The following is a 27,817-nucleotide window of genomic DNA, read 5'->3' as shown; positions in this document are numbered from 1 at the left end:
CCTAATAATTGCTCCCACAGTTGATTTCTTCAAACCAAGCTGCTTACCTATTGCAGATTCAGTCTTCCCAGCCTGGGTGCAGGTCTACAATTTTGTTTCTGGTGTCCTTTGACAGCTCTTTGGTCTTGGCCATAGTGGAGTTTGGAGTGTGACTGTTTGAGGTTGTGGACAGGTGTCTTTTATACTGAGAACAAGTTCAAACAGGTGCCATTAATACAGGTAACGAGTGGAGGACAGAGGAGCCTCTTAAAGAAGAAGTTACAGGTCTGTGAGAGCCAGAAATCTTGCTTGTTTGTAGGTGACCAAATACTTATTTTCCACCATAATTTGCTAATAAATTCATTAAAAATCCTACAATGTGGTTTAATGGAATTTTTTTCCTCATTTTGTCTTTCATAGTTGAAGTGTACCTATGATGAAAATTACAGGCCTCATTGTTTTAAGTAGGAGAACTTGCACAATTGGTGGCTGACTAAAAACTTTTTTGCCCCACTGTATTTACCACTACATTTTAAATGAATAGGAGAATGGTTAAATTAGCATTATTTAGAGACACCCCAAAGTTTGACTAATGTTGCGTTTAAGGGAGCGAGAGTCTCATTCAGGGGATCTGAGCCCCTCCTGGCTCCCCTTTAATTTGCACCTTGCTCACCTAGGTTTCTACCAATTAGCTTCCAAGTAGAGAATTTGACTCACCCTTTCACCCCTCCCTCAAATACAGGGGTAACCAACCCATCTTCTGGAAAGCTACTGAGTGTGCTGGTTTTTACACTAGCCCTACCTGAACTCACTGGATTTAGCCAATCCTGACCTCAAGTCAAGATGGATGACATCAACCTACACTACAGGTTCCTGAACTGGAGGAGGAGGATCAGAGATGTGCGTGCTGTACGCTTTCAGGAGCGCTACAAAAGAATGCTGAAGAATGGAGACACACTCAGGTGAGCCTGTTATGAGTGGCAAGAGGGTTCCCAGCGGATCCACAAGTTTGAAATGTCATCACAACGAGATTGCAATTAATTCTGGTTGTAAACTGGTTGAAGATTACAACTCTCCCCATGCCCATGTATTAGGCTACACATTGACAGTGCCTTCAGAAAGTATTCACACACCTTGACTTTGACATTTTGTTGTGTTACAGCCTGAATTTAAAATGGATTAAATTTAGATTTTTTTCACTGGCCTACACACCAATACTCCATAATGTCAAAGTGGAATTATGTATTAATTCAAAATGAAATGTCGTAAGTATTTCAACCCCTTTGTTATGGCAAGCCTAAATAAGTTTAAATTTGCTTAACAAGTCACATAAGTTGCATGGATTCATGCAACTTAGTAGTGTTTAACATGATTTTTTAATGGCTACCTCATCTCTGTACCCAACATATAAACTCAGCAAAAAAAGAAACGTCCTCTCACTGTCAACTGCGTTTATTTTCAGCAAACTTAACATGTGTAAATATTTGTATGAACATAACAAGATTCAACAACTGAGACATAAACTGAACAAGTTCCACAGACATGTGTCTAGCAGAATTGGAATAATGTGTCCCTGAACAAAGGGGGAGGGTGTCAAAATCAAAGTAGCAGTCAGTATCTGGTATGGCCACCAGTTGCATTAAGTACTGCAGTGCATCTCCTCGTGGACTGCACCAGATGTGCTAGTTCTTGCTGTGAGATGTTACCCCACTCTTCCACCAAGGCACCTGCAAGTTCCCTGACATTTCTGGGGGGAATGGCCCTAGCCCTCACCCTCCGATCCAACAGGTCCCAGACATGCTCAATGGGATTGAGATCCGGGCTCTTTGGTGGCCATGGCAGAACACTGACATTCCTGTCTTGCAGGAAATCACACACAGATCAAGCAGTATGGCTGGTGGCATTGTCATGCTGGAGGGTCATGTCAGGATGAGCCTGCAAGAAGGGTACCACATGAGGGAGGAGGATGTCTTCCCTGTAACGCACAGATGTCTCAAGTTTTGAGGGAGTCTGCAATTGGCATGCTGACTGCAGGAATGTCCACTAGAACTGTTGCCAGAGAATTGAATGTTCATTTCTCTACCATAAGCTGCCTCCAAATTTGGCAGTACATCCAGCCGGCCCACAACCACAGACCACATGTATGGTGTCTAATGCATATAAAAAAAAAAATATAAAAAAAACCGTTATTTAACTAGGCAAGTCAATTAAGAACAAATTCTTATTTTCAATGACTGCCTAGGAACAGTGGGTTAACTCCTTGTTCAGGAGCAGAACGACAGATTTTTACCTTGTCAGCTTGGGGATTCGATCTTGCAACCTTTCGGTTACTAGTCCAACTACTAGGCTACCTGCAGCCCCGCATAAGGCAGTGGTGTGTGTGGGGGGGGGGGGGGAGCAAATAGTCTGGGGAGCCATTTGACTAGATGTTCAGGAGTCTTATGGCTTGGCGGTAGAAGCTGTTTAGAAGCCTCCTAGTCTTGGTGCTCCGGTACCGCGTAGCAGAGAGAACAGTCTATGACTAGGGTGGCTGGAGTCTTTGTCAATTTTTTCGGGCCTTCCTCTGACACTGCCTGGTATATAGGTCCTGGGTGGCAGGAAGCTTGGCCCCGGTGATTTACTGGGCCGTTCGCACTCCCCGCTGTAGTGCCTTGCGGTCGGAGGCCGAGCAGTTGCCATACCAGGCAGTGATGCAACCAGTCAGGATGCTCTCGATGGTGCAGCTGTAGAACCTTTTGAAGATCTGAGGACCCATGCCAAATCTTTTCAGTTTCCTGAGGGGAATAGCCTTTGTCGTGTCCTCTTCACGATTGTCTTAGTGTGTTTCAGGAGCGGGACAAGACACCTTCTTTTTGACTGATGACTGATATAAGGGCATCAGTTAAGAACAAATTCTTATTTTCAATGACGGCCTAGTGGGTTAACTGCCTGTTCAGGGGCAGAACCTGCGACCTTGTCAGCTCGGGGGTTTGAACTTGCAACCTTCCGGTTACTAGTCCAACACTCTAGCCACTAGGCTACCCTGCCGCCCCGATATATGTGAGGCCTATCTGGCTTATATAATTATGATGATCCTAGTGTATTTTCTTAGTCCAAGTGAAGTGACACAGAATGGTCATAATGCTTCATGACAGTGTCATAAAGTGTATTTTCTTTAAGTTTTTTAAAATATGATTAAGAAAAAAAGAAGCAAAAGGAATCTTCTTGGCAGGGAAAAAAACAGAATTTTAATGAATGTGGTTGTTGACACTCTTATATAGGTGTCATAACCAGCCACCTAAAATAATGCAATGTATGTCACAACAGGTGTAAATATATGCAGGTGCAAGGTGCTTAACTTGAATTTGACACTCTGAAATCCAAGTACTGGAATACCTTGAAAATCTGATGTTTTGACAAGATGGTATTTAAAAAGTACAGATAAATGATCAAATATGTTATTAGAAAGATTAGAAAAATATATTGGTCTTGCAAATTAATTTCCAGGCAGACTACCGAATTTGATTTCCTCACGTGTTATGCGCTCTGGTTGCCAGGCAATCCTGCTCATTCCATCCACACTGCCACTCAACCAGGCAGGTACATAACTGACTGATTAGGCGAACATCCCATCGATAGCTAAAATTCCGGGCAGATGTAAATTCCAGCCTGCCTGGTAGGATATTGATGTTTATGAATGGTTTTGCCAGACCCATCCAGGGATGTAGAGGGTAAACGCTGTTCATGCACCTTTTTATTTGTGAAATAGCGTTTACTCATCGTTTACCCGCATATTATTGCGTTCCCAGCGTTGATCAATGCTCAAAGGCTTCTTGATGAGTTCTAATTGCGCTTACATTTGCGAACAAGTGGAGTCATATATGCTCGTTATATCCTCCTGCTCCTCCACCTTTGCCTTGTTAGCGGCACATTCACTCCCCACTCTGCCCACGACATAGGCCGAGAGGTGAAACGAACTACCTCAGCCCAGCGCCGCTCACAGTGTGATTTTTTTTTTTAACACCCCTTGACTCTTGCCACCCCAAAAAAAACAACTGTTTTTCGAAGACTTAGTGTACAACTGGTAAATAGGCGCTGATATTTCAGTCAGACAGATGTCCAGTTAACTAGATAGGTAGCTCAAGGGCTCTGGCTGATAGCCAGGTAGCTAGCTGGTTAGACGGATTAAGTTAGAATCTAACGTTGAACGGAGCCTGATCTCAACAGGAGCAGTCGACAGAAATGAAGCTAGCTATAATCAAAACATGGACTACTATAAGTTATCACAACAAAATACGTTTTCTTTACAGTGAGTAGCGAGACAGAGTGGTGAGTGAAGGCTAAATCAAATTAATCGCGAATGAGCATTGCTTTGGGTAGGCAAAGAAGTTGACTTGCTTTCTAGTTTGAAGAACATGACGCTTTTGATGACGTTGACGCTCGCGGCACGTCTGTTTTCTGTAATTTACTACCGTGCATTCTAATTCCAGCGTGTACACGCTTGTTCGCGTTCCGTTTGGCCTTCTGGCTTCAATAAAGGAGATACACAGAGAGTGGAAACTGAAGCAAGCAGGGAGAAAGGTTAATAGTACAGTGGTTCCCGAACTTGGGGTCTGGGACCCATGTGGGGTCCCCTAAAATGTAAATAGGGTTCCATGAGTTAGAGAATCTTTCATTTGATCAAACACATTAATAGCTTGTTTCTCTTCAAATTGTTATAGAATACAGCAAATATTAGTGCTGGAAAAAGTACTTAAGTCCTTGAATTTGACTTGTCACTGTCGGTAAGATCCATGTATATGGGTCATAGTGTTATTACCATATTATGACAGGTTATGTCAGCTGTTATGACATGGTTATGACCGTACTGGGTGTCAAGTATAGTGTTACCATAGTTTCAGTGTCCCTTCTGTTCATATTCATTCATGTCATGAAGTCTGTTATGATACACAGTGATTGAAATCATTGAAAACATTTTAGGGGATACTCGGTACACCACTAACTAATTTCTAGCACATGATCTGAACATTTGACTCACCCACCCCAAAAACAATGAACGTCCTACTGACCCAAGCATAGTAATATTGATGTAGTCATGCTCTGGTATTTGAACAAAACAAGATGACAGCAACAGAGTTAGCAAGAGCCCAAACTGAGCTGGGACCACCTGGCCCATAATGCAGTTCATCAAAGTGTTAGGCTAATGCATCATTATACTGTCTCGGCGGAAAAACGGGTTCCTCCCCAAGCTGTGCGACACAAAACACTGAAAAGGTACAGTTCTGTAACTCAGTATGCCAACTCAGTAAAAACAGGGTTGCCCTATGAAAAGATGGTACAGAGGCTATACGGGGCAATTCCGACTCGAGTTCAGCGTGCGTAAATGAAATGTGATTCTCTTTCTATGCACTTTTCTCTTCTCGTATTCTGACCTTGAACTTAAGCATGAGGATAGCATGCTATTCATCTGCTATACGTTTGGTGGTGAAGATAAATCAAGGTGTGTCGGTGGTGTGTCTACATACACACCGTATTCTGACCGTGACTTAATTCCCTCATAATTCCACCCCCTTTATGCGAGAGGAAACCATAAGGTCCAAGCGAACGTACCGGTTCCAAGTGGAAAAAGCAGCCCCTTCATTTCTTTCCAACTGTTCATCTGGGTAAGAGGGTGGGCTCTAGAACATCCTATCAGCCAATCAGGCCTGTGTATATAAATCTCTTCAAATTAGTTTCCTACAGCCAATACGATCAGACTGAGCATTTCAAGGGCCAAAGGAGGCTCAGGGAAATAAATGATAAAACATATATTTTGGAGTTATTTTCATTAGTCCTTTACGCTTGTAACCGTATACGGGTTGAAAATTGCAGATTTGGGCACTGATAATCAAGATGACAAATATGGGATTTCATGGCACCTTGGTAGTCTATACCTGCAAAATTATCCATAATTATTTGTTTTAAAGAGTTTTTTTTATTTTTTATGCACATTGTTTTTATCAACCTTTTAGTTTATTTGATAGCTTATCAAGTATAGCACACAGGTATCTGTGTTTTTATCATCAATGTTATATTTGTTAACATATTTAGCTACTTCTCCAACCTTTTCAATCAACTAGCAAATAGTTTAGATTCAAATACCAGCCTAGCTAGATCTTCCTAGATCCTCATCTACTGGACCAAAATATTCAGAAATGGCAGCAACCTTCATTCATGACACACACAAGGATTCCTCCTGAAGTTTTGCACAGATTAAAACAGGGGAACAGCCTCTTTAAATACAGGCTCTTATGGGAAACATGGAGATGACTAGGTGGTAGGAGACTAATTAAGAAACAAAAGTATATAGTGCACATTCGTATTGAGAGCAATACAGCACCGGAGTTGGGTTGGTAATGGACAGCTATTTCTGCAGGCTGACCCTCAGGCAAATGACGTCACCCACTCCAAGTCTATACAGTCCACACAGAGCGCAGTTGATCAACCAACGTGTAATGAAACGGTTTCCAGCGTTTTGCACTCTACTATGTCTAGTCTTTAACAAACAATTCTCTTTTGTATGAGTTCATCTTAGACAATGAATTTTCCATGACCTGTTTCACTGAAGCAAGAGGAGGAGTTTTACCAACTAAATGAGGCAGCTCTGCCTGGATATAAATACATTGAAAAGGCACACAAGGCCTCCATCGGACGTAATGGAGGCCATGCTGTTTTATACAGAGACTGCTTTATTTGAAACCTATTGACTGCTGCTGATTTTCAATCTTTTGAGTGCCTTGCTTTTTAGACAAGCTCCTAATTTATGTGTACGTTTTCTGAAATATTAACCTCTGCATGCCCCACCTTCTCCAGTGTGATTTTGGGTGACTTTAACATCTATATTGACTCACCAAAGTGATGTATTGCTGCTGATTTCCTCAACTTGCTGGACTGTCTAAACCTTGTGCAACATATTAATGTTACCAACCACAACCGTGGACACACATTAGACGTCATTATTACTGGAGATGTCCCTGTATCTGACCACAAGGCTGTGACATTATCTCTGATGGCACCCACTCCTCTCCACCACCCAAAGAGGACCATTACATTTAAAAAACGAATCCCTCTTCCTGGAACACATCCATCCCACCTTTGAGTCTGACTGCAGTGAGCTGGCACTCAGCGACATGGTCAACCTGTATAACAGCACTCTTAAGTACTACCCTGAACATCCTTGCTCCTGAAAAAAAGCAAATTAACCGTCCAATGCTCTTCACCCTGGTTCACTGATGAACTTTACTTTGCGGAATAAAGAGTCATGGCCGAAAGCTTGAGAAGCGCTAGTGGAAGGATGGCCTCACTGTCCCATTACTGGCCTACAAAGACCACCAAACAAGCTACTCTGCTGCCCTAAAAGCAGCAGGATCAGTCTTCTACTGCTGCCTTCTACCATGATTGACACGAACAAAACTAACCCCAGAACCCTGTTCTCAACCATCAACCGCCTTCTCAACCCTGCAAACTCATGCCCTCCTGCAGGCTCATTTGAGCAGTGCAATCGCTTCTCAGAGTAAGGTTGACAACATTAGAACAAACATTATGGCTTCCAAAACGACCTGCACCCCACCTCCTGAGCCCCCAACGCAGTCTGCCCCTCCCCTCAGCAACATAAACCACTATGCAGTCAATCCTCTTTAAAATGGTCACCACTTGCTCCCTTGACCCTATCCCTACTCCAAAATGAGGCTCAGTAGTGTGTGCGGATTCCACGTCCTGTATGGCCTCCCTACAACGCCTGGGCATGCTCCTGATAAGGTGGCGGATGGTCTCCTGAGGGATCTCCTCCCAGACCTGGACTAAAGCATCTGCCAACTCCTGGACAGTCTGTGGTGGATGGAGCGAGACATGATGTCCCAGATGTGCTCAATTGGATTCAGGTCTAGCATTGTCTAGCATTGTCTTGCATTAGGAGGAACCCAGGGCCAACCGCATCAGCATATGGTCTCGCAAGGGGTCTGAGGATCTCATCTCGGTACCTAATGGCAGTCAGGCTACCTCTGGCGAGCACATGGAGGGCTGTGCGGCCCCCAAAGAAATACTGACCCACTGCCAAACCGGTCATGCTGGAGGATGTTGCAGGCGGGACATCAGAGACTGTAACGTTCTCTGCTTCACGGAAACATGGCGGTGCAGCCAACGGGTTTCTCCACGCATCGCGCCGACAGAAACAAACATCTTTCTGGTAAGAAGAGGGGCGTTGGGGCGTATGCCTTATGGCCAACGTGACATGGTGTGATGAAAGAAACATACAGGAACTCCAATCCTTCTGTTCACCTGATTTAGAATTCCTCACAATCAAATGTAGACCGCATTATCTACCAAGAGAATTCTCTTCGATTATAATCACAGCCGTATATATCCCCCCCCCAAGCAGACACATCGATGGCTCTGAACGAACTTTATTTAACTCTCTGCAAACTGGAAACGATTTATCCGGAGGCTGCATTCATTGTAGCTGGGGATTTTAACAAGGCTAATCTGAAAACAAGACTCCCTAAATTTGATCAGCATATCGATTGCGCAACCAGGGGTGGAAAGACCTTGGATCATTGTTACTCTAACTTCCGCGACGCATATAAGGCCCTGCCCCGCCCCCCTTTCGGAAAAGCTGACCACGACTCTATTTTGTTGATCCCTGCCTACAGACAGAAACTAAAACAAGAGGCTCCCACGCTGAGGTCTGTCCAACGCTGGTCCGACCAAGCTGACTCCACACTCCAAGACTGCTTCCATCACGTGGACTGGGAGATGTTTCGTATTGCGTCAGATAACAACATTGACGAATACGCTGATTCGGTGTGCGAGTTCATTAGAACGTGCGTTGAAGATGTCGTTCCCATAGCAACGATTAAAACATTCCCTAACCAGAAACCGTGGATTGATGGCAGCATTCGTGTGAAACTGAAAGCGCGAACCACTGCTTTTAATCAGGGCAAGGTGTCTGGTAACATGACCAAATACAAACAGTGCAGCTATTCCCTCCGCAAGGCTATCAAACAAGCTAAGCGCCAGTACAGAGACAAAGTAGAATCTCAATTCAACGGCTCAGACACAAGAGGCATGTGGCAGGGTCTACAGTCAATCACGGACTACAGGAAGAAATCCAGCCCAGTCACGGACCAGGATGTCTTGCTCCCAGGCAGACTAAATAACTTTTTTGCCCGCTTTGAGGACAATACAGTGCCACTGACACGGCCTGCAATGAAAACATGCAGTCTCTCCTTCACTGCAGCCGAGGTGAGTAAGACATTTAAACGTGTTAACCCTCGCAAGGCTGCAGGCCCAGACGGCATCCCCAGCCGCGCCCTCAGAGCATGCGCAGACCAGCTGGCCGGTGTGTTTACGGACATATTCAATCAATCCCTATACCAGTCTGCTGTTCCCTCATGCTTCAAGAGGGCCACCATTGTTCCTGTTCCCAAGAAAGCTAAGGTAACTGAGCTAAACGACTACCGCCCCGTAGCACTCACATCCGTCATCATGAAGTGCTTTGAGAGACTAGTCAAGGACCATATCACCTCCACCCTACCTGACACCCTAGACCCACTCCAATTTGCTTACCGCCCAAATAGGTCCACAGACGATGCAATCTCAACCACACTGCACACTGCCCTAACCCATCTGGACAAGAGGAATACCTATGTGAGAATGCTGTTCATCGACTACAGCTCGGCATTCAACACCATAGTACCCTCCAAGCTCGTCATCAAGCTCGAGACCCTGGGTCTCGACCCCGCCCTGTGCAACTGGGTACTGGACTTCCTGACGGGCCGCCCCCAGGTGGTGAGTGTAAGCAACAACATCTCCTCCCCGCTGATCCTCAACACTGGGGCCCCACAAGGGTGCGTTCTGAGCCCTCTCCTGTACTCCCTGTTCACCCACGACTGCGTGGCCACGCACGCCTCCAACTCGATCATCAAGTTTGCGGACGACACAACAGTGGTAGGCTTGATTACCAACAACGACGAGACGGCCTACAGGGAGGAGGTGAGGGCCCTTGAGTGTGGTGTCAGGAAAATAACCTCACACTCAACGTCAACAAAACTAAGGAGATGATTGTGGACTTCAGGAAACAGCAGAGGGAACACCCCCCTATCCACATCGATGGAACAGTAGTGGAGAGGGTAGCAAGTTTTAAGTTCCTCGGCATACACATCACAGACAAACTGAATTGATCCACTCACACAGACAGCATCGTGAAGAAGGCGCAGCAGCGCCTCTTCAACCTCAGGAGGCTGAAGAAATTCGGCTTGTCACCAAAAGCACTCACAAACTTCTACAGATGCACAATCGAGAGCATCCTGGCGGGCTGTATCACCGCCTGGTATGGCAACTGCACCGCCCTCAACCGTAAGGCTCTCCAGAGGGTAGTGAGGTCTGCACAACGCATCACCGGGGGCAAACTACCTGCCCTCCAGGACACCTACACCACCCGATGCTACAGGAAGGCCATAAAGATCATCAAGGACATCAACCACCCGAGCCACTGCCTGTTCACCCCACTGTCATCCAGAAGGCGAGCTCAGTACAGGTGCATCAAAGCTGGGACCGAGAGACTGAAAAACAGCTTCTATCTCAAGGCCATCAGACTGTTAAACCGCCACCACTAACATTGAGTGGCTGCTGCCAACACACTGTTAATGACACTGACTCAACTCCAGCCACTTTAATAATGGGAATTGATGGGAAATGATGTAAATATATCACTAGCCACTTTAAACAATGCTACCTTATATAATGTTACTTACCCTACATTATTCATCTCATATGCATACGTATATACTGTACTCTATATCATCGACTGCATCCTTATGTAATACATGTATCACTAGCCACTTTAACTATGCCACTTTGTTTACATACTCATCTCATATGTTATACTGTACTCGATATCATCTACTGTATCTTGCCTATGCTGCTCTGTACCATCACTCATTCATATATCCTTATGTACATATTCTTTATCCCCTTACACTGTGTATAAGACAGTAGTTTTTTGGAATTGTTAGTTAGATTACTTGTTCGTTATTACTGCATTGTCGGAACTAGAAGCACAAGCATTTCGCTACACTCGCATTAACATCTGCTAACCATGTGTATGTGACAAATAAAATTTGATTTGATTTGAGGCAGCAGAACGTTCTCCACGGCGTCTCCAGACAATATGGGCTTTGACTGAAAGCTGTTCTGAATTTGAGCACCTTGTGCGACAATAAGTCGCCCCAATCACTCCTGCTAATTGGGCAACTTTTGAAAATGTTTTGTTATCTGAGGGAAATGCTATAAATTTAAGAGGACTATGTATTTTGAAAGATGAGACGTTAATTAGAGTAAGGCTGTAACATAACTGGAAAAAGGGAAGGGATCTGAATAGTTTCCGAAGGCACTGTACCTAATGAATACAACTACGACATACAGTACTTAATACAACACAGCTTTGGTGACACCTCTGTCTCAAAAAATAATGTTTTTGATTGTTTAGAAATGTTGGAAATTAAGCTTCTCCCAACCGCGCCGTTCTGCTTGTAAAATAATGTGAAAATGGAAAAACTGCTTTTGGTTAAGTGTTTCTACTTGAATATAACATTGAATCTCCCTTCTCCTAAAACTGAATATATTAAAACAATTATGACTATTATTATACGACAACTCAATTCAGCTTATGCCCCCCCAAAAGTGCCCCTGGCTCTTATCTCAAACTAGGATCTTCACCTTATAATTTGCAGATGTCTGAGTGGAAGTGTTTCCTTGTTATTTCTCTTCAGCTATCAAGGGAACTCTGATGAGGTTGGCTGCTATGTGGCTCCCCGTCCCTTATCAAAGGGAAACTGCTACTTTGAGGTAAGTGTTAACACCTTTATTTTCACCAATGATTAGTATCCTTAGATGATGATAGCCTTATCTTTTGAAATGTGTGTGCCTTGCACGCTTCTAAGCAGTTATTATTTTCAATTGTACAATGGGTGGGTCTAATGCTAATAGGGGCAGCAGGTAGCCTAGTGGTTAGAGCATTGGGCCAGGCCAGTAACCGAAAGGTTGCTAGATCGAATCTCTAAGCTGACAAGGTACAAATCTGTCGTTCTGCCCCTGAACAAGGCAGTTAACCCACTGTTCCTAGGCCATCATTGTAAATAAGAATTTGTTCTTAACTGACTTGCCTAGTTAAATCAAATTTAAAAAATCCTGAATGCTGATTGGTTCAAATCAGATTAATTAACCAGGTAGGCAAGTTGAGAACAAGTTCTCATTTACAATTGCGACCTGGCCAAGATAAAGCAAAGCAGTTCGACAGATACAAGGACACAGAGTTACACATGGAGTAAAACAAACATACAGTATAAACAAGTCTATATACAATGTGAGCAAATGAGGTGAGAAGGGAGGTAAAGGCAAAAAAGGCCATGGTGGCAAAGTAAATACAATATAGCAAGTAAAACACTGGAATGGTAGTTTTGCAATGGAAGAATGTGCAAAGTAGAAATAAAAATAATGGGGTGCAAAGGAGCAAAATAAATAAATAAATTAAAATTAAATACAGTTGGGAAAGAGGTAGTTGTTTGGCCTAAATTATAGGTGGGCTATGTACAGGTGCAGTAATCTGTGAGCTGCTCTGACAGTTGGTGCTTAAAGCTAGTGAGGGAGATAAGTGTTTCCAGTTTCAGAGATTTTTGTAGTTCGTTCCAGTCATTGGCAGCAGAGAACTGGAAGGAGAGGCGGCCAAAGAAAGAATTGGTTTTGGGGGTGACTAGAGAGATATACCTGCTGGAGCGTGTGCTACAGGTGGGAGATGCTATGGTGACCAGCGAGCTGAGATAAGGGGGGACTTTACCTAGCAGGGTCTTGTAGATGACATGGAGCCAGTGGGTTTGGCGACGAGTATGAAGCGAGGGCCAGCCAACGAGAGCGTACAGGTCGCAATGGTGGGTAGTATATGGGGCTTTGGTGATAAAACGGATTGCACTGTGATAGACTGCATCCAATTTGTTGAGTAGGGTATTGGAGGCTATTTTGTAAATGACATCGCCAAAGTCGAGGATTGGTAGGATGGTCAGTTTTACAAGGGTATGTTTGGCAGCATGAGTGAAGGATGCTTTGTTGCGAAATAGGAAGCCAATTCTAGATTTAACTTTGGATTGGAGATGTTTGATATGGGTCTGGAAGGAGAGTTTACAGTCTAACCAGACACCTAAGTATTTGTAGTTGTCCACGTATTCTAAGTCAGAGCCGTCCAGAGTAGTGATGTTGGACAGGCTGGTAGGTGCAGGTAGCGATCGGTTGAAGAGCATGCATTTAGTTTTACTTGTATTTAAGAGCAATTGGAGGCCACGGAAGGAGAGTTGTATGGCATTGAAGCTTGCCTGGAGGGTTGTTAACACAGTTTCCAAAGAAGGGCCGGAAGTATACAGAATGGTGTCGTCTGCGTAGAGGTGGATCAGGGACTCACCAGCAGCAAGAGCGACCTCATTGATGTATACAGAGAAGAGAGTCTGTCCAAGAATTGAACCCTGTGGCACCCCCATAGAGACTGCCAGAGGTCCGGACAGCAGACCCTCCGATTTGACACACTGAACTCTATCAGAGAAGTAGTTGGTGAACCAGGCGAGGCAATCATTTGAGAAACCAAGGCTGTCGAGTCTGCCGATGAGGATGTGGTGATTGACAGAGTCGAAAGCCTTGGCCAGATCAATGAATACGGCTGCACAGTAATGTTTCTTATCGATGGCGGTTAAGATATCGTTTAGGACCTTGAGCGTGGCTGAGGTGCACCCATGACCAGCTCTGAAACCAGATTGCATAGCAGAGAAGGTATGGTGAGATTCGAAATGGTAGAAAGGCACGGTAGGATAGATATAGGTCTGTAGCAGTTTGGGTCAAGAGTGTCCCCCCCTTTGAAGAGGGGGATGACCGCAGCTGCTTTCCAATCTTTGGGAATCTCAGACGACACGAAAGAGAGGTTGAACAGGCTAGTAATAGGGGTGGCAACAATTTCGGCAGATAATTTTAGAAAGAAAGGGTCCAGATTGTCTAGCCCGGCTGATTTGTAGGGGTCCAGATTTTGCAGCTCTTTCAGAACATCAGCTAAATGGATTTGGGAGAAGGAGAAATGGGGAAGGCTTGGGCGAGTTGCTGTTGGGGGTGCAGTGCTGTTGTCCGGGGTAGGAGTAGCCAGGTGGAAAGCATGGCCAGCCGTAGAAAAATGCTTATTGAAATTCTCAATTATGGTGGATTTATCAGTGGTGACAGTGTTTCCTATCTTCAGTGCAGTGGGCAGCTGGGAGGAGGTGTTCTTATTCTCCATGGACTTTACAGTGTCCCAGAACTTCTTTGAGTTAGTGTTGCAGGAAGCAAATTTCTGCTTGAAAAAGCTAGCCTTGGCTTTTCTAACTGCCTGTGTATAATGGTTTCTAGCTTCCCTGAACAGCTGCATATCACGGGGGCTGTTCGATGCTAATGCAGAACGCCATAGGATGTTTTTGTGTTGGTTAAGGGCAGTCAGGTCTGGGGAGAACCAAGGGCTATATCTGTTCCTGGTTCTAAATTTCTTGAATGGGGCATGTTTATTTAAGATGGTTAGGAAGGCATTTAGAAAAAATATCCAGGCATCCTCTACTGACGGGATGAGATCAATATCCTTCCAGGATACCCTGGCCAGGTCGATTAGAAAGGCCTGCTCGCAGAAGTGTTTCAGGGAGCGTTTTACAGTGCTGAGTGGAGGTCGTTTGACCGCTGACCCATTACGGATGCAGGCAATGAGGCAGTGATCGCTGAGATCTTGGTTGAAGACAGCAGAGGTGTATTTAGAGGGGAAGTTGGTTAGGATGATATCTATGAGGGTGCCCGTGTTTAAGGCTTTGGGGAGGTACCTGGTAGGTTCATTGATAATTTGTGTGAAATTGAGGGCATCGAGTTTAGATTGTAGGATGGCTGGGGTGTTAAGCATGTTCCAGTTTAGGTCGCCTAGCAGCACGAACTCTGAAGATAGATGGGGGGCAATCAGTTCACATATGGTGTCCAGAGCACTGCTGGGGGCAGAGGGTGGTCTATAGCAGGCGGCAACGGTGAGAGACTTGTTTTTAGAGAGGTGGATTTGTTTGGGTACAGACCTGGATAGTAGGACAGAACTCCGCAGGCTATCTTTGCAGTAGATTGCAACACCGCCCCCTTTGGCAGTTCTATCTTGTCTGAAAATGTTGTAGTTTGGAATTAAAATGTCTGAATTTTTGGTGGTCTTCCTAAGCCAGGATTCAGACACAGCTAGAACATCCGGGTTGGCAGAGTGTGCTAAAGCAGTGAATAGAACAAACTTAGGGAGGAGGCTTCTAATGTTAACATGCATGAAACCAAGGCTATTACGGTTACAGAAGTCATCAAAAGAGAGCGCCTGGGGAATAGGAGTGGAGCTAGGCACTGCAGGGCCTGGATTCACCTCTACATCGCCAGAGGAACATAGGAGGAGTAGAATAAGGGTACGGCTAAAAGCTATGAGAATTGGTCGTCTAGAACGTCTGGAACATAGAGTAAAAGGAGGTTTCTGGGGGCGATAAAATAGCATCAAGGTATAATGTACAGACAAATGTATTGTAGGATGTGAATACAGTGGAGGTAAACCTAGGTATTGAGTGATGAAGAGAGAGATATTGTCTCTAGAAACATCATTGAAACCAGGAGATGTCATTGCATGTGTGGGTGGTGGAACTAATAGGTTGGATAAGGTATAGTGAGCAGGACTAGAGGCTCTACAGTGAAATAAGCCAATAAACACTAACCAGAACAGCAATGGACAAGACATATTGACATTAAGGAGAGGCATGCTTAGTCGAGTGATCAAAAGGGTCCAGTGAGTGGAGAGGTTGGTTGGTGATTTAGACAGCTAGCCAGGCCATCGGTAGCAAGCTAGCATAGGATGGAGGTCTGTTGTTAGCCACCTCTTGCGTTCCGTCAGTAGATTAGTGGGGTTCCGTGTGGTAGAGGGGATTAATCCAAATCACACAACAACAAAAATAAAAACAATATATATAGTTATAGAGGCCCAAGAAGAAAACATAACAGCCACCATCGAAGCAGCATTACCCATGCAGAGCAAGGGGAACAACTACTAGAAGGCTCAGAGTGAGTGACGTTTGAAATGCTATTAGCGCACGCTAACTAGCTAGCCATTTCACTTTGGTTACACCAGCCTCATCTTGGGAGTTGATAGGCTTGAAGTCATAAACAACGCAATGCTTGACGCACAACGAAGAGCTGCTGGCAAAACGCACGAAAGTGCTGTTTGAATTCATGTTTACGCGCCTGCTTCTGCCTACCACCACTCAGTCAGATACTTAGATACTTGTATGCTCAGTCAGATTATATGCAATGCAGGACACGCTAGATAATATCTAGAAATATCGTCAACCATGTGTAGTTAACTAGTGATTATGATTGATTGTTTTTTATAAGAGAAGTTTAATGCTAGCTAGCAACTTACCTTGGCTTACTGCATTCGCGTAACAGGCAGTCTCCTTGTGGAGTGCAACGAGAGAGAGGCAGATCGTTATTGCGTTGGACGAGTTAACTGTAAGGTTGCAAGATTGGATCCCCCGAGCTGACAAGGTGAAAATCTGTCGTTCTGCCCCTGAACAAGGAAGTTAACCCACCGTTCCTAGGCCGTCATTGAAAATAAGAACGTGTTCTTAACTGACTTGCCTAGTTAAATACAAAGTACAAACAAATAAATAAATACAATTTTAAAATTAATTTTACAAAAAAATACATAATTTTTTAAATTTTTATCGGCGCCCAAAAATACTGATTTCCGATTGTTATGAAAACTTGAAATCGGCCCTAATTAATCGGCCATCCCGATTAATCGGTCGACCTCTAGTTATTATACACTTTGTGTTGTAGAAAGGTTGTGGTGTAATGATGTTGTATGATGTATATTTTTTGTGGTTGGTATATTTTGTGTGTGATGTGCCTTAATGTGCTTGGAACCCAGGAAGAGTAGCCGCTGCTTTGGCAGAGGAACCAATGGGATAGTCCTAAAAGTGCAAATTCTGCCTATCCGGCAATTTAGCAAGCTCAATCACATTAAGTTTTTGAAAGAAAACACTATTTGAACCCAGATTCTGGGCTGGATCCCACATGATTATTCACAGTCTGAAACTGAACTCCTTGGGTTTCTGAGTGAAAGTCCAGGTCTCACTCACCTGTTCTCCTCCGCACTCATTCGAGGAAACTTTTTGATCAGTTCAGTTCAATCTCTAGGCTTTTACATTACTGGCTGTACTGCACTTGACACTTGACAGGTTCAAATACATTAGTAGAAGGTACTTAAAAGCTTATAAATGTCTGAATGAAAGATTCACAGACGCAGCTGGGCTTAGATAGACTGATGAAATTGGAATGGATTGAAATGGAATTCAAATAAAATGTTGAAATAAGTGGAATGCCACAAATCCCAGATGTTCTTCTGCTGGATTCACAGAAGACAGATAGGCCTAGATCTGAGTGCACAGGGGCAGTGTCTGACGAAGGTGAAATTATTTCCTTGTGAAAGCATAATGAGGAAACATGAGGATACTAGTGACGCATACTCTGAAAGGCAAATGACCTTTATGGGAAAGAATGCCCCCAAACTTTCAATATCTGGGGGAATTTCACAGGATGTGCGTCACGCCGAATGAGAATTGAGAACCGGATCACATAAAGTATGGATGTGGAGTTCTTTAAAGATCACTTCTCAACTTCTAACTGTAAATGTCAAACTCATTTAATCTAACTTGCAGATAGCCATCAGACTCCAACTGTGACTAGCATTTGAGAATGATTTTGGTTACCCTTTTCTTTGATAAAAAGGGATCCGGTTCTGAGAAACTCTGGTATCTTGCTTGGAAAATGGCCTCTAGCTTGCGCACATACACATCTCATGTAGGTCAGGAGCATGAGGAGCATCACTTTCAACAACATGTCAGCATGTTGTCTGCATAAAATTACACTGCACTGTTATAATATTCTCATATTAGGCTAAGTTTACAACCTAAGTTTAGTATGGTAACATGTTACATAACATGTTACAAAGGATTTGTAAAGGGGTTATACAGTAAGTAGGCCTGGCATTTAAACAATTATCAACTACTTATAAACCCTTTATTCTTAATCTATACCTCAAGGCTCATGGATTTGATCGCTTATTTGCTTGAATTTGAAGAAAGAAAAAAAATCTGGGAAATTTGGATAACTAGAGCCACTATCAACTTGCTGTGGAGTCGTGGAGACAAGCTGTGAAAGAGGCGACTCCTGGATGCTGGCCTTCTAGGCAGAGTACTCTGTCCAGTGTCTGTGTTCTTTTGCACATCTTAATAATTTATTTTTATTGGTCAGTCCGAGATATGGATTTTTCTTTGCAACTCTGTCTAGAAAGGCAAGCAAGTCGCCTCTTTACTGTTGACGTTCAGACTGGTGTTTTGCAGGTACTTTTTAATGAAGCTGCCAGTTGAGGACTTCTGAGTCGTCTTTTTCTCAAACTAGACACTCTAATATACTTGTCCTCTTGCTCAGTTGTGCACCGGGCCCTCCCGCTCATCTTTCTATTCTGGTTAGAGCCAGTTTTTGCTGTCCTGTGAAGGGAGTAGTACACAAGGTTGTACCAGATATTCAGTTTCTTGGCAATTTTTCACATGGAATAGCCTTCATTTCTCAGAACAAGAATAGACTGACGAGTTTCAGAAGAAAGTCCTTTGTTTCTGGCCATTTTGAGCCTCTATTCGAACCCACAAATGCTGATGCTCCAGATACTCAAGTCTAAAGGTCAGTTTTATTGCTTCTTATCAGAACAACAGTTTTCAGCTGTGCTAACATAATTGCAAAAGGGTTTTCTAATGATCAATTTGCCTTTTAAAATGATAAACTTGGATTAGCAAACACCACTTGCCATTGGAACACAGGAGTGATGGTTGCTGATAAATGGGCCCCTTTACGCCTATGTGGATATTCCATAAAACATTTATTTTTTATTTTTTATCAACTGTTTCCACCTTCTACTAATGTATTTGAACCTGTCAAGTGTCAAGTGCAGTACAGCCAGTAATGTAAAAGCCTAGAGATTGAACTGAACTGATCAAAAAGTTTCCTCGAATGAGTGCGGAGGAGAACAGGTGAGTGAGACCTGGACTTTCACTCAGAAACCCAAGGAGTTCAGTTTCAGACTGTGAATAATCATGTGGGATCCAGCCCAGAATCTGGGTTCAAATAGTGTTTTCTTTCAAAAACTTAATGTGATTGAGCTTGCTAAATTGCCGGATAGGCAGAATTTGCACTTTTAGGACTATCCCATTGGTTCCTCTGCCAAAGCAGCGGCTACTCTTCCTGGGTTCCAAGCACATTAAGGCACATCACACACAAAATATACCAACCACAAAAAATATACATCATACAACATCATTACACCACAACCTTTCTACAACACAAAGTGTATAATAACTAGAGGTCGACCGATTAATCGGGATGGCCGATTAATTAGGGCCGATTTCAAGTTTTCATAACAATCGGAAATCAGTATTTTTGGGCGCCGATAAAAATTTAAAAAATTATGTATTTTTTTGTAAAATTAATTTTAAAATTGTATTTATTTATTTGTTTGTACTTTGTATTTAACTAGGCAAGTCAGTTAAGAACACGTTCTTATTTTCAATGACGGCCTAGGAACGGTGGGTTAACTTCCTTGTTCAGGGGCAGAACGACAGATTTTCACCTTGTCAGCTCGGGGGATCCAATCTTGCAACCTTACAGTTAACTCGTCCAACGCAATAACGATCTGCCTCTCTCTCGTTGCACTCCACAAGGAGACTGCCTGTTACGCGAATGCAGTAAGCCAAGGTAAGTTGCTAGCTAGCATTAAACTTCTCTTATAAAAAACAATCAATCATAATCACTAGTTAACTACACATGGTTGACGATATTACTAGATATTATCTAGCGTGTCCTGCATTGCATATAATCTGACTGAGCATACAAGTATCTAAGTATCTGACTGAGTGGTGGTAGGCAGAAGCAGGCGCGTAAACATGAATTCAAACAGCACTTTCGTGCGTTTTGCCAGCAGCTCTTCGTTGTGCGTCAAGCATTGCGTTGTTTATGACTTCAAGCCTATCAACTCCCAAGATGAGGCTGGTGTAACCAAAGTGAAATGGCTAGCTAGTTAGCGTGCGCTAATAGCATTTCAAACGTCACTCACTCTGAGCCTTCTAGTAGTTGTTCCCCTTGCTCTGCATGGGTAATGCTGCTTCGATGGTGGCTGTTGTCGTTGTGTTGCTGGTTCGAGCCCAGGTAGGAGCGAGGAGAGGGACGGAAGCTATACTGTTACACTGGCAATACTAAAGTGCCTATAAGAACATCCAATAGTCAAAGGTTCATGAATTACAAATGGTATAGAGGGAAATAGTCCTATAATTCCTATAATAACTACAACCTAAAACTTCTTACCTGGGAATATTGAAGACTCATGTTAAATGGAACCACCAACTTTCATATGTTCTCATGTTCTGAGCAAGGAACTGAAACGTTAGCTTTCTTACATAGCACATATTGCACTTTTACTTTCTTCTCCAACACTTTGTTTTTGCATTATTTAAACCAAATTGAACATGTTTCATTATTTATTAAGTTAAAATAAGTGTTCATTCAGTATTGTTGTAATTGTCATTTACAAATAAATAAATAAAAATTGGCCGATTCAATCGGTATCGTCTTTTTTTTGGTCCTCCAATAATCTGTATCGGCGTTGAAAAATCATAATCGGTCGACCTCTAATAATAATGCCATAAAACAATATTAGTGTGGTGTGTGTGTGCCTGTCTCTTTACAGTCTGTGTTATTCCATAAGGTGTAGTTTTCTGTTCTTTAGATTTGATTTTACTGCTCGCAAGAGTTACTTGATGTGGAATATAGTTCCATGAAGTCATGGCTCTGTGCAGTAGTGTGTGTTTCCCGGAGTCTCTTCTGGATATGGGGAGTGTCCTGGGGCAAGAGACCCCTGGTGACATGTCTTGTGGGGTATGCATGGGTCTCTGAGCTTTGTGCTAGTCGTTTGAACAGACAGCTTGGTGCTTTCAACATGTTAAAACCCCTCACAAAGACAGGGATTGTTGCAGTCAATCTCTTCTCTACTTTGAGCCAGGATAGATTGACATGTATGTCATTGATGTTAGCTCTCTGGGTATATTTAAGAGTCAGCTGTGCTGCTCTGTTCTGGGCAAACTGTAATTTGCCTATGTCTCTCTTGGTGGCACTTGACCATTTGACTGGGGAGTAGTCCTGGTGTGAACAAAACTAGGGCGTGTAGGACTTGTTTTGCTGAGCAATGTCAAGAAAGCAGAGAAGCGCTTTATTACAGACAGACCTCTCCCCATCTTAGCTACTGTTGCATCAATATGTTTTGACCATGACAGTTTACAATCCAGGGTTACTCAAAGCAGTTTAGTCTCCTTAAGATGCTCAATTTTCACATTCATTTCAAGATTTAGTTGATGTTTAGTGAATGGTTTGTCCCAAATAAAATGTATTTCGTTTTTGAAATATTTAGTACTATCTTATTACTTTCCACCCATTCTAAAACAGACTGCAGTTCTTTAGGTATTGCAGTGATTTAACTTGCTGTGGTAGCTGATGTGTATACTGTTTAGTCATCAGCATACTCACACCAAGGTGGCATAGCAGTTCAGACGTCTTTTGTCCTCGTCTTGTCGTGTCCTGTATGTATATATATATATATATATATTTACAACTTTTTCACATACACTTTATTTTTATTTTCCATCAACTCATCTTCAAAACACTCTCCTGCAACCCGCCTCACCAATGTATATTTATAAAAAAGTATTATTTACCTCAGATCTGTAATCCTCCAAGAAGCTAGCCAGAAACTCCAAGAAGCTAGCCTGAAACTAGCCAGAAGCTAATCCAGAAGCTAGTTCAGAAGCTAGTTAGCTCCTTTACTGGCAAATCGTTAGTATTCAGCTAACCACGGTTTGTGGTCATCAGCTATCCTTTAGCTCGAAAATCTATCGCCAGTTCTGTACGGCGCAGCGCGGCTCGGAACGGAACATACCGGACCAATTTTTCTCTCCATGTCCCTGGATTTCGACTGCTCTCTGGACATTCATACCCGGATCTCACAGCTAGCTAGCTGCTATCCGTGTGACTATCGGCCTTCGTCGATTCCGGAGCAAACATCAATTATTCCGGAGCTAGCAAGCTCCGTCAATCACTCCTGAGTTCCATCAATCACACCTGGGCTGCAGTCACCTATCCGGACCCGTTTTACTGCCTTCGCGGAGCCCCACCGGGCCTTCACAACTGGACTGCCGACGTTATCTACCCGAAGGAGTTATTCGGCTGGCTCCTCCGTCGCGACGTTACCTGAACGCCCATCTGTGGCCTGCTAACCGTTAGCTGTCTTACCGGCTGCTATCTGAATAGACAATCGGACAATTTTTTTTTTATTTTTATTATTATTATTATGTTTTCTTCTTGGGCCTCTATAACTATATCTATTGTTTTTATTTTTGTTGTTGTTGTGTGATTTGGATTAATCCCCTCTACCACACGGAACCCCACTAATCTACTGACGGAACGCAAGAGGTGGCTAACAACAGACCTCCATCCTATGCTAGCTTGCTACCGATGCCCTGGCTAGCTGTCTAAATCACCAACCAACCTCTCCACTCACCGGACCCTTTTGATCACTCGACTAAGCATGCCTCTCCTTAATGTCAATATGTCTTGTCCATTTCTGTTCTGGTTAGTGTTTATTGGCTTATTTCACTGTAGAGCCTCTAGTCCTGCTCACTATACCTTATCCAACCTATTAGTTCCACCACCCACACATGCAATGACATCTCCTGGTTTCAACGATGTTTCTAGAGACAATATCTCTCTCTTCATCACTCAATACCTAGGTTTACCTCCACTGTATTCACATCCTACCATACATTTGTCTGTACATTATACCTTGATGCTATTTTATCGCCCCCAGAAACCTCCTTTTACTCTATGTTCCAGACGTTCTAGACGACCAATTCTCATAGCTTTTAGCCGTACCCTTATTCTACTCCTCCTATGTTCCTCTGGCGATGTAGAGGTGAATCCAGGCCCTGCAGTGCCTAGCTCCACTCCTATTCCCCAGGCGCTCTCTTTTGATGACTTCTGTAACCGTAATAGCCTTGGTTTCATGCATGTTAACATTAGAAGCCTCCTCCCTAAGTTTGTTCTATTCACTGCTTTAGCACACTCTGCCAACCTGGATGTTCTAGCTGTGTCTGAATCCTGGCTCAACCGATCGCTACCTGCACCTACCCGCCTGTCCAACATCACTACTCTGGACGGCTCTGACTTAGAATACGTGGACAACTACAAATACTTAGGTGTCTGGTTAGACTGTAAACTCTCCTTCCAGACCCATATCAAACATCTCCAATCCAAAGTTAAATCTAGAATTGGCTTCCTATTTCGCAACAAAGCATCCTTCACTCATGCTGCCAAACATACCCTTGTAAAACTGACCATCCTACCAATCCTCGACTTTGGCGATGTCATTTACAAAATAGCCTCCAATACCCTACTCAACAAATTGGATGCAGTCTATCACAGTGTAATCCGTTTTATCACCAAAGCCCCATATACTACCCACCATTGCGACCTGTACGCTCTCGTTGGCTGGCCCTCGCTTCATACTCGTCGCCAAACCCACTGGCTCCATGTCATCTACAAGACCCTGCTAGGTAAAGTCCCCCCTTATCTCAGCTCGCTGGTCACCATAGCATCTCCCACCTGTAGCACACGCTCCAGCAGGTATATCTCTCTAGTCACCCCCAAAACCAATTCTTTCTTTGGCCGCCTCTCCTTCCAGTTCTCTGCTGCCAATGACTGGAACGAACTACAAAAATCTCTGAAACTGGAAACACTTATCTCCCTCACTAGCTTTAAGCACCAACTGTCAGAGCAGCTCACAGATTACTGCACCTGTACATAGCCCACCTATAATTTAGCCCAAACAACTACCTCTTTCCCAACTGTATTTAATTTTAATTTATTTATTTATTTTGCTCCTTTGCACCCCATTATTTTTTATTTCTACTTTGCACATTCTTCCATTGCAAAACTACCATTCCAGTATTTTACTTGCTATATTGTATTTACTTTGCCATCATGACCTTTTTTGCCTTTACCTCCCTTCTCACCTCATTTGCTCACATTGTATATAGACTTGTTTATACTGCATTATTGACTGTATGTTTGTTTTTACTCCATGTGTAACTCTGTGTCGTTTTATCTGTCGAACTGCTTTGCTTTATCTTGGCCAGGTCGCAATTGTAAATGAGAACTTGTTCTCAACTTGCCTACCTGGTTAAATAAAGGTAAAATAAAATAAATAAAAATAAATACATAGACACACAGGCTTTACTCAGTAACAGTGGCAGGTCATTAGTAAAGATTGAAAAAAGTAAGGGGCCTAGACAACTGCCCTGGGGAATGCCCGACTCTACCTGGATTATGTTGAAGAAGCTTCCATTAAAGAACACCTTCTGTGTTCTGTTAAATAGGGAACTCTCAATCGACAATAAAGCATTTTTCCAGCAGCCTATTATGATCAATAATGTCAAAAGCTGCACTGAAGTCTGAAAAAACAACTCCTACTAGCTTCTCATACATTTCTTTCAGCCAATCATCAGTCATTTGTGTAATTGCTGTACATGTTGAGTGCCCCTCCCTGCTTTGCTATTCTTCTGTAGTGGAATGACTTTTGCTTCCTTCCAGGCCTGAGGGCACTTACTGTTCTGTAGGCTTAGATTAAAGAGATGGCAAATAGGAGTGGCAATATAGTCCGCTATCATCCTCAGTAAATTTCCATCCAGCCCCAGGTGGCTTGTCATTGTTGATAGACAACAATCATTTTTCCAATGCTTACACACTCGCTTAATGGATTTTTTTTTTTTACAATGCTTGTCTTTCATAATTTGATGAGTTATGAATGGCTGTGTAGGTTCAGAGTTTGTTGTTGGCATTGCCTAAGTTTGCTAATCTTGCAAATGAAAGTAGATGGCAATATCAGTTGGATTTGTGATGAATGAGTCATCTGATTCAATGAAGGATGGAGTGAGTTTGCTTTTTTACTATCATTCTTTATTAGGGCTTGGCGATATGGCCAAAATATAATTTGACAGTATTTTATGTTTTAGATTAATGCAAATTAAATGTTGCTTTATAAGTAGTGAGTGACACTAGGGTGGCAACACATACATTCTAATTGATTCCAATGGGTCTTTCTTCATTCTGATTTGCTTTATTCTGTTCAGTTAAACTTCAACCCAAAATTATTTTCAGCATTTTAATCAATTACTGCATTTCCTACACTCATTTGAGATTGTTTCCACACTGCCATGTAGGGCTGCATGATATTGGCAAAATATCTTTGCCTTATTTTTAACCAAATGTTGCAATTGTGATTTGACTTGTGATTTAGATTTTAAAAACTTGTCATGGAAATGGAATGATTTATAATTCTATAGTTAGAATTCTATAATACATAATAGTAGGCACTTTGAATACAGTGTTTCACGTGACAACGAATTAAAATGCCAGGGAGGAGTTATTGTAACAGGGTAGGAACCAAAGTGTTGGTCAGTGTTTTTCCTAGGGGACCCTATAATCTTTGGCTACATGAAATGTTTTCTTTTAGCTACTTCATGTAGCTAACATACTCATGCTTCACCAAATCCTCTTTCGTTTAGAAGATACTGTCGCACAAACAACATGCTGATTTAGGCCTACACCATCACTGGTATCAGGCTGTATAGCTATCTACATTTGCTCTGACTCAGTACATTTATTAGCTAATGATTTAGCGTTAGTGGGTAACACGATGTAGCCACAGCTTACTAAGAAAACTAGATGTTTACAGATGCAAGAGACCCAAACTAATAGTGAAATTATAGAACGCTTGTGGATTTATATTAAGACGCAAAGTGGAATCGGCATCGTTGTCATCAACATTGTTGTGCTGCATTGACTGAACACAACTGTCATGGTGTGCAACAACAAATGCGCTCCTTGGGTGACTGGGCAGGGCTAGGATTGTGTGAAAAGAGTGAGATGACTCAAGTAACGGAGTAAATGATAAAAATGGATGTTACACACAGCGTATCACATTTAACAAACCAAGCATTTAAATACCGTTATAGATGGTAGTTAAAACGCAAACCAGTCCATGTATCAATACCACTATATAGTCAAATATGGTACAATGCCCAGCCCTATTCTTTATATAATTTATCTGTGTTTCATAATACGTTCCCCCCCCCCCTCTTTAGTTTAGTCACGTTTTCTCAATTTACAGTACGTTTGACGACCAGCTGCGCAGCCAGCCTTATTTGCCATTCCTTTTGCCTCGTCCCTCTCAACCGTACCACTTTTCAATTCCTCATCAATCCACAGGGTTTTAGCAGTTTTTAGTCAATGTGTGCGTGCTTATTAGTAGCTGGAATAAGCAATTTCATAAATGCATCAAGTGCAGCGTCTGGTTGCTCCTCATTACACACAACAGACCAGCAAATACTCTTTACATCTTCAACATAGGATGCACTACAAAACCTCTTGTATGATCTCTTATGCACTAAATTAGGCCCAGCCTTTGGAAAGTAGAACAAAAACGAGAAATATAAGAATAAGACGAGAAAGTAAATAAGCTATAAACAGGGTCAATTCCAATACCATATTTACAATGTGCAGAGATATTGCCGTGGACAGGGTAGATACTGTATGTGTAGGGGTAAGGTGACTAGGCATCAGGATATACAGTATGATAAACAGAGTAGCAGCAGCGTATATGATTATTGAGTGAGTGTTTTATTAATTTGACCATTGAAAAAACAAGTATACATAACTCAATAGCTATACATGCAAAATCATCGAGGATAACACACAAAGTATTGGACTTATTTCCATTGTGGTCCTTTAAACAAGATGGCTAGGCAAGATCAAACACGGTAGAACACAGTGTGACGGCGAGATAATAAAACATCTAGCTGTCATACGGTATGTGTGTGTGTGTGAGCAAATGGAGTGTGTGTGTAGAGTCATGTAAATGTGCATAGAGCCGGTGCAAAAAAATAATAAAAAATAATATATATATATATATAAAATAAATGCAGATTAGAGGTCGACCGATTATGATTTTTCAATGCCGATACCGATTATTGGAGGACCAAAAAAATAAATAAAAAAAGCTATATATTATATGTAATAATGACAATTCCAACAATACTGAATGAACACTTATTTTAACTTAATATCATACATCAATAAAATCAATTTAGCCTCAAATAAATAATGAAACCTGTCAATTTGGTTTAAATAATGCAAAAACAAAGTGTTGGAGAAGAAAGTAAAAGTGCAATATGTGCCATGTAAAAAAAAAAAATCCTTGCTCAGAACATGAGAACATATGAAAGCTGGTGGTTTCTTTTAACATGAGTCTTCAATATTCCCAGGAAAGAAGTTTTAGGTTGTAGGAATTATAGGACTATTTCTCTCCTATATCATTTGTATTTAATATACCTTTGACTATTGGATGTTCTTATAGGCACTTTAGTATTGCCAGTGTAACAGTATAGCTTCCGTCCCTCTCCTCGCCCCTACCTGGACTCGAACTAGGAACACATCGACAACAGCCACCCTCGAAGCATCATTACCCATCGCTCCACAAGGGGAACAACTACTCCAAGTCTCAGAGCGAGTGGCGTTTGAAACGCTATTAGCGTGCACCCCGCTAAATAGCTCG

General features: G+C 42.6%; 2 protein-coding genes across 4 annotated transcripts in view; one reads left to right on the top strand and one right to left on the bottom strand.

Annotated features, from left to right (window-relative positions):
- Positions 1-27,817, top strand: part of spryd3 (SPRY domain containing 3) — a 97,246-nt gene that overhangs the window by 2,898 nt on the left and 66,531 nt on the right. For all 3 annotated transcript variants that reach the window (XM_031803922.1, XM_020459276.2, XM_020459275.2), the window contains exons 2-3: positions 722-941; positions 11,766-11,841. In XM_031803922.1, the coding sequence (XP_031659782.1) occupies positions 823-941; positions 11,766-11,841 (195 nt within the window). In that variant the 5' untranslated portion in view covers positions 722-822. The remainder of the gene's footprint in view (positions 1-721; positions 942-11,765; positions 11,842-27,817) is intronic.
- The window catches only part of igfbp6b (insulin-like growth factor binding protein 6b), a 90,772-nt gene that overhangs the window by 10,678 nt on the left and 52,277 nt on the right, over positions 1-27,817 (bottom strand). The gene's annotated exons all lie outside the window — the stretch shown is intronic.

The sequence above is a fragment of the Oncorhynchus kisutch genome, linkage group LG24, assembly GCF_002021735.2.
Source record: "Oncorhynchus kisutch isolate 150728-3 linkage group LG24, Okis_V2, whole genome shotgun sequence".
Classification (NCBI taxonomy): domain Eukaryota; kingdom Metazoa; phylum Chordata; class Actinopteri; order Salmoniformes; family Salmonidae; genus Oncorhynchus; species Oncorhynchus kisutch.
The sequence above is the reverse complement of the archived record's forward strand: the minus strand, read 5'-3'. Positions and strand labels throughout refer to the sequence as shown.